The following is a 6000-nucleotide window of genomic DNA, read 5'->3' as shown; positions in this document are numbered from 1 at the left end:
CTCCTCCGCCGCCCCGGGGCAGTGCACCAGCCGAGCCAAGCCCCTAGCAGCAGCCCAGCCAGCTCCGCTCAGCTGGGGCCTCCTCCTCCTCCTCCTCCTGCGCTCTTCAATCCCTCCAGCCGGCAGCCGCCTGCTGGCGAGTTGGCTCCACAATCCCTTTCCAGTGATGGAGAGAGAGAGAGAGAGAGAGAGAGAGAGAGAGAGAGAGAGAGAGAGAGAGAGAGAGAGAGAGAGAGAGAAGGGGGCTGCTGGTCTTTTTTGGGTGACACCCTCCCAATTCCTGCCCTGTTTGCTTCCACTGCAGCAGAAAAGCGCTCTCCAAACGTCGATGGGGACGAGTAATAAGTCTCCAGTTTGGGCAAGCGTCGCGCGCAATTAAAGCGCCTCGGGGTTTTTTGGGGAGAGAGATTAGCATCTCTCTCGTTTGCAAAGCAGGGCAAGCAGTTGAGGTTGTTGGACTCTGCGCGCTCTCCCTCCCTCGGCTGGGTTGGCAAACTTGGAACAGGGAGGCGGTGTATGTGTGCTTGTGCGCGCCTGTGTGCGCGCGCGCCTGTGTGTGTGAGTGTGTGTGTGTTGGATGGTTTTGGGAGCCCGAAGATGCTGCCTGGCGTGGTTCTCTCCCCCCCCCCTCTTGCGGAAGGGCACCTGAGCTGAAATCTGGGGATTAAGCAGACGCACACGCACACAAAACACAAGCACCCCCCCACCACACACTCACCACCTACACACACACACACAAACGGAGACGCGTTTCTGACGGGTGCCAAAGGAATCCTTTTGAAATGACTTGGAGGATTTTCAGCTTGGAATTATGTGGAGGGCGAATGCAGTGAGTAACAAGCGGCGGCGAAGGCGATTAAATAATAGCAATTATGATACATAAGAATTTTAAAAATGCGGAATGGGGAGGGAGAGAGAGGTGGGAGGTGGGGGGCTATGGATGGATGGTCGGTGGCGATCTTTTTGCCTGGCACTGTTGCAAAGGGGGGTGGGGTTGGGTTGCCTCGACAGTAGCGTCCATCTACCCCACCCCACCCCGCGCCAACCCCCGGCCACCCGCGAGTGAAATGGACAGATTAGGGTCCCGGCCTTTCTGCCGCTTTGCATGTCAATTTCGCCTGCCAAAAAAGAGCGAGAGAGTAAAAAAAAATTAAAATAAACGTCTTACCCCGGTGCGTTTCCCCATTTTTTTAAGCATGCAAATTAGTGCTATTAGTATTACTGGAGAGGTTTACTGAGCAGGTGGAAAAGATTTCTTTCCTCTCTCGCCGTGCCATCCCACCTTTACTCGAGAGTAAGCCCTTTGGCGCTTAGCTGAGTTTACTCTCGAGGAAGTGTGCGGAGGGTCGCTTCTTGCCTCCGTCCCAAAAAGAGGCGGCTGGTCCTCTTTTAAACACCACCCCCCATCGCCAGCCTATGCGTGTTTACTCCGAAACAAGTCCTCTTGACTTCAATGGGACTTACTTCCCAGGAAAAGATGGGAGCTAGAAACTCCTTGCGGTGGATTCCTCCAGTTGGGAACTTCAAGCTGCCAGAAGGGACCTTTACCTCGGGTAAAAGAAGGACCCTCCGTTAAATTGCAAAGGGGTTGCGGGTGTGTGTGTGTGTCTGTCCTTACTTTCCAAGTAGACCGATCGCAGCCGGGGTTATGGGAACGCAAGTTTTGGGGGGTGTTTACTCGGAAGCAAGGCCCGCCTATGCTCAGTGGGCTTTTTTTACTCCCAAGTAAGGGAGTCTGCCTAGGATCCCAACCTCTAAGGGGTGGTGTTGGGGGGGGGGCGAGGTCGCTTCATCGGTCTCTCTCTCCGCTCGCCCAAAACACACCGCAATCCTATGCATCCTGACCCGGGGAGGAAATTCCGTTGAACTCCGCGAGGGCTTCCTCGGGAGTAAGGACGCATAGGATCGCGTGCACGTCCTAGTGGAGAGAAATTGCGGCAGGAGGCGGGAGATGGAAGGAAGGACGGGGAACGGATTTCCAAGCAAGATCGCGGGCGAAACGCGCTCTCCGACAAATTACATGGAAGCAAATCAACTTTTCCCCCCACAGACGATCGGCTGCCCGGCCAGGATTTATTAATCCGCTGCGCCGCGAAGTTGCCGCTGTGTTATTTTGCGCTGTTCCGCCTGCGCTAACCTGGTGGTCTTTCTCTCGCCCCTCCCTTCCCTTCCCCTCCTCCCCGCTCTCCCCCCCAAAATCCTCCCTTTTAGACCCCCTTTGCACCGATAAGCAACCCTGCCTCGCGGGGAGGCGAGGATGTGGCGCCCCGATCTCAGCACCAACACTGGCGATCGCATCTCTGGAAAGCAGGATGGCAACCTCCCCTGACGCGCGGCGCTGAGGAGTCTTGCGAAATGCCAAACTTTGCGGCAGCGGCTACGATTTCTCACATTCCTGGTAATGCTGATTCTGATGCTGGTGGAAGGTGGCTGGCGGGGTGGTGGTGGGGAATGGGGATAAATAAATAAATATTTTTTTTTTTTGGGGGGGGGGAGAAAGTGGAGAGAAGCGCCATGGGGATGTTAGGAACGCGGCGGAGCGCCAGGAGGCGCTGTTGCTCTTGGTTTCCCTTTCGCCCCCATGAATGGAGCGAAGAAGCTAAGAATTCCCTCTCCTACGTAGTAAAGGCTAACGGTGCAGGATTTCGCAGCTTGTGTGTGTGTGTGTGTTGTGCACGGCTTTCTAATTGGTGCAAACAACCCCCCCCTTCTGCCAGCGTGGTGCATTTTTTTTTAACCCAGTGGGTTTTTTTTGGGGGGGGGGATATTTCAAATAATTAATACTTCCCAATGAAGGAGGTTTAAAAGCACGGGCTAGTGGGTTATGGCTTTACTATATAAACCCACCCACCCTCTTTCTGTCTTTTTTGCCTCTCGTGTGATCTGACTGCAGTCGGGGAAGCAGGGAAAAAAATCTGCCCTGCAACAGACAACGGCTGAGTTTGAATCCAAATGAGGTCTGGGAAAAGAGACACGTAGCTCCAGAGACCCCTCGCTCGTGCCCACCTGAAGCCTAGGGAGGGAAGAGGTTTACTCTAAGTCCCATATATCCCCCTGCTGCTGCTGGAACATGATTGATGATTGTAGATGTCAGGATGATGGGAGCATAGGATCAGAGATGCATTTCCCCCCCAGGGTGGTGGTGGTGGGGGGGTTTGATGCAAGTCAGCAGAAGGTGTAGCCCCCTCCCTCCACGAGCGGCTTTGCCACCAGACTCTGTGAGAAGGAACAACAGCCCCCCCTTTTCACCCACCCGCCCAACGAAATCCACGAAAATAAATCAGCATCCAGGGTCTTGACCCGAAGTGAAGGGGACAGTATGCATGCCAACGACTGGCCGACATCCCCGATGCCCAGCCAAAGTGGGTACATTGCCAAGGAGAGAGGGGAGTGAGGGCGGGTGAGGGTTGGGGGTGGAGAGAAGAGGGGGGGGGAAGGGTTAGAATAATGCATGTCTGAATCTGTTCCAGAAATTCAGCCAGTTCTGCGTGAGCAGCCAGCCAGCCAGCTTGAAATGAGTCTTGGAATAAAATACAATTTCTGGACAGAGGCAAGGGGAGGGGGCGGCGGCACACCAATCATTGCTGCTTCAGCCACAGCAGGAGGGAAGAGGAAAGGAGGGCAGGAAGCAGACAGGGCCTTCAAAGCCTTCAAAGATGCTTCGGAAAGTCAGGCTTTCCAAAAAGGCATCCTGAGAAGCTTCAGATATCTCATCTGCGCTGTGTCCTCAGCAGAGATTGAGCTGGTTTTATTCCCCCCCCCTCCCTGTAAGGGAAGGAGATGTGCAGGGCTGGCCAGCGGCCCTTCCGAGACCTCGAAGGCGATGTCAGTTTTGCTCTGGTGGGAGCTAAGTGTTGCACTGAGGCCGGGCGCTTAGCTGAGGTTGAACCTTTTTAGGGCCACCTTGACCCTGCAAGAGGACTCACTTCAAGGATGCCTGTTTGCAAGGTTAAGGACCGGGTCCCTGTGGGAGGCAGGGGGCTGTGGCAGTTCATCCTCGTCTTCCGCGTGATGTGACGCCCGTCCCGGGCTCCTTGTTCTCCGCAGAGCATGGAGTTGGTGAAGATGGCGCGAGTTTGCTGGAATCTCCTGGTGCTTCAGGCTCTCCTGGCAGAGTTGGCCCTCGTCTGGGGGGCAGAGAAAAGCTACCCCATCCTGAACATCGCCGTCATCCTGGGGAGGACGCAGTACGTCACGGAAAGAGAGGTCCGAGCGCTTTGGACCAGGGATATGTCCGGCGACCTCACCGTCGACGTCAATGTGGTGCCCCTTCTGGTCAACCAGACAGACCCAAAAAGCATCATCACCAATGTCTGTGACTTGATGTCAGGCACCAAGATCCACGGCGTGGTTTTCGGGGACGACACCGACCAGGAGGCGGTTGCCCAGATTTTGGATTTTATTTCGTCACAGACCTTTATTCCGATCCTGGGGATTCATGGCGGCTCGTCAATGATCATGGCGGACAAGGTAGGCGGAGAGCACATCGTTGTGTGAAGTTGGTGCCCTGCGGGGCAATGTATGCTGTCGCCTCCCTGTTTGGGCAGAAACGGAAATGGAGTGATCCTTTCATGCAGGGGTAACTAACATGTGCCCTCCAGATGCTGCTGGACTGCAGCTCCTGCTATCCAGCCAGCATGACCAATGGTTAGGGAAAGTGGGAGTTCCCACCCAACAACATCTGGAGGTCACTGAGTTGACTACTCCTGGCTTAATGGGTCGGTCTTGGCTTCCTTAAGCTGTTTGCAACTTCAGTTTCTTTGGGGAGGGGAGATATTTATTTCTGAATGATTAGACTTGTGGTTTAGCTTGGAGCGGCTTCTTCCTCAGTACCAAGACCTGCTGGTTCAGGAGCAATTTGTGGCTATTCCATGATTTTCCCTATCAACATTGGGCTGTGGGGTGTGAAAGATTAGCAAAATCTGTTTTTTCTTTGTCTTCGGTTCACAAAGGATGTTTAGATCTTCAGCAGCTTATGCACCAAAACTGCTTGGATGTCGCAAAGCCGAGGGTTTCACTCAGAACTGCATGTTTCCTTTGAGTTGTTGGATAAAAGTCTTCTCCAGCCACCCAACTCTGTGCTGAAAGGACCTCTTCCTGTCACTGTCCACTGGTTTCAGAGGTCTGATCTGCACTGCAGACTCAAGCCAGCTGAACTGTCATTTTCTTAGGGATTTTTTTTTTTTGGGGGGGGACACAGCTCTGTTGGGGATGGGGGCTAAGGATATATTTTTGCAACATGCACAGCTGCAGCTCTTGCGATCCTTAAGGGGTAACAAAGATTGCCATGCATGTGTAGTGTAGACCCTGGAAGTTATTAATCCAGCAAGCATGTCAAAAGGAAGCGATGGGGAGACTTTAACTACAGGCTAGGTGAATGCTGGCTTACCTACCTGGTGTTATGGAGAGCTGTTGGGATGTTGGCCAGGGCCGACCCTAGACATTTTACCACCTGGGGCAAACCACAAAATGGTGCTCTTTCCCTGCCAGGGAAGAAGAAGTAAATGAAGGTCTACACCAGGAACAAGGGGGTGGGATAAAGATCTACATTGGGATCTTCTGCGCCTGCGGTTCCTGCTTCTTGAGGCAGCCTCCTCACCTTGCCTCATATGTGGGCCGGCCCTGATTTCAGGAAAGTGGAACCCATTGCGGAGGGGAACTGTGTCAGGGTTGTGTGACAAGCTGCGAGTTCAAAGACTTGGGGCTTGGGATAGCACACTGTGCCTTGGTGTGCAATCAAACAAAAACTTAGCACAATGTGTGCGAGAGAGATAATAATCACCAGGGATTAGGCAACTGAGCAGTGGTGCAGTGAGACTGGATGAATCTCCAGAGCGCAATGGCAACTCTGCACATGGTACATTCGCATGATACATTTAAAGTGCTGTGATACCGTTTCAAACATCCTTGGCTTCCTCTTGCTAATTCTGGCAGCTGTAGGTTCTTACTAGTTTGCTTCCCAAGCTACAATTCTCAGAGTTCCCCATGAGGAAGAAGGCT

The 6000-nt window shown here is 53.5% G+C and overlaps 1 protein-coding gene across 2 annotated transcripts in view; it reads left to right on the top strand.

The window, feature by feature from the left end:
• The first annotated feature begins 240 nt into the window (after positions 1 to 240).
• GRIN2A (glutamate ionotropic receptor NMDA type subunit 2A) overlaps positions 241 to 6000 on the top strand; it is a 221617-nt gene continuing 215857 nt past the window's right edge. The window contains exons 1-3 of one of the 2 annotated variants that reach the window (XM_081889072.1): positions 241 to 829; positions 2212 to 2398; positions 4048 to 4470. In XM_081889072.1, the coding sequence (XP_081745198.1) occupies positions 4051 to 4470 (420 nt within the window). In that variant the 5' untranslated portion in view covers positions 241 to 829; positions 2212 to 2398; positions 4048 to 4050. The remainder of the gene's footprint in view (positions 830 to 2211; positions 2399 to 4047; positions 4471 to 6000) is intronic. The other variant, XM_081889073.1, reaches the window with a different exon arrangement.

This window comes from Podarcis melisellensis, assembly GCF_964234715.1.
Source record: "Podarcis melisellensis genome assembly, chromosome: 14".
Taxonomy (NCBI): Eukaryota; Metazoa; Chordata; class Lepidosauria; order Squamata; family Lacertidae; genus Podarcis; species Podarcis melisellensis.
The sequence above is the reverse complement of the archived record's forward strand: the minus strand, read 5'-3'. Positions and strand labels throughout refer to the sequence as shown.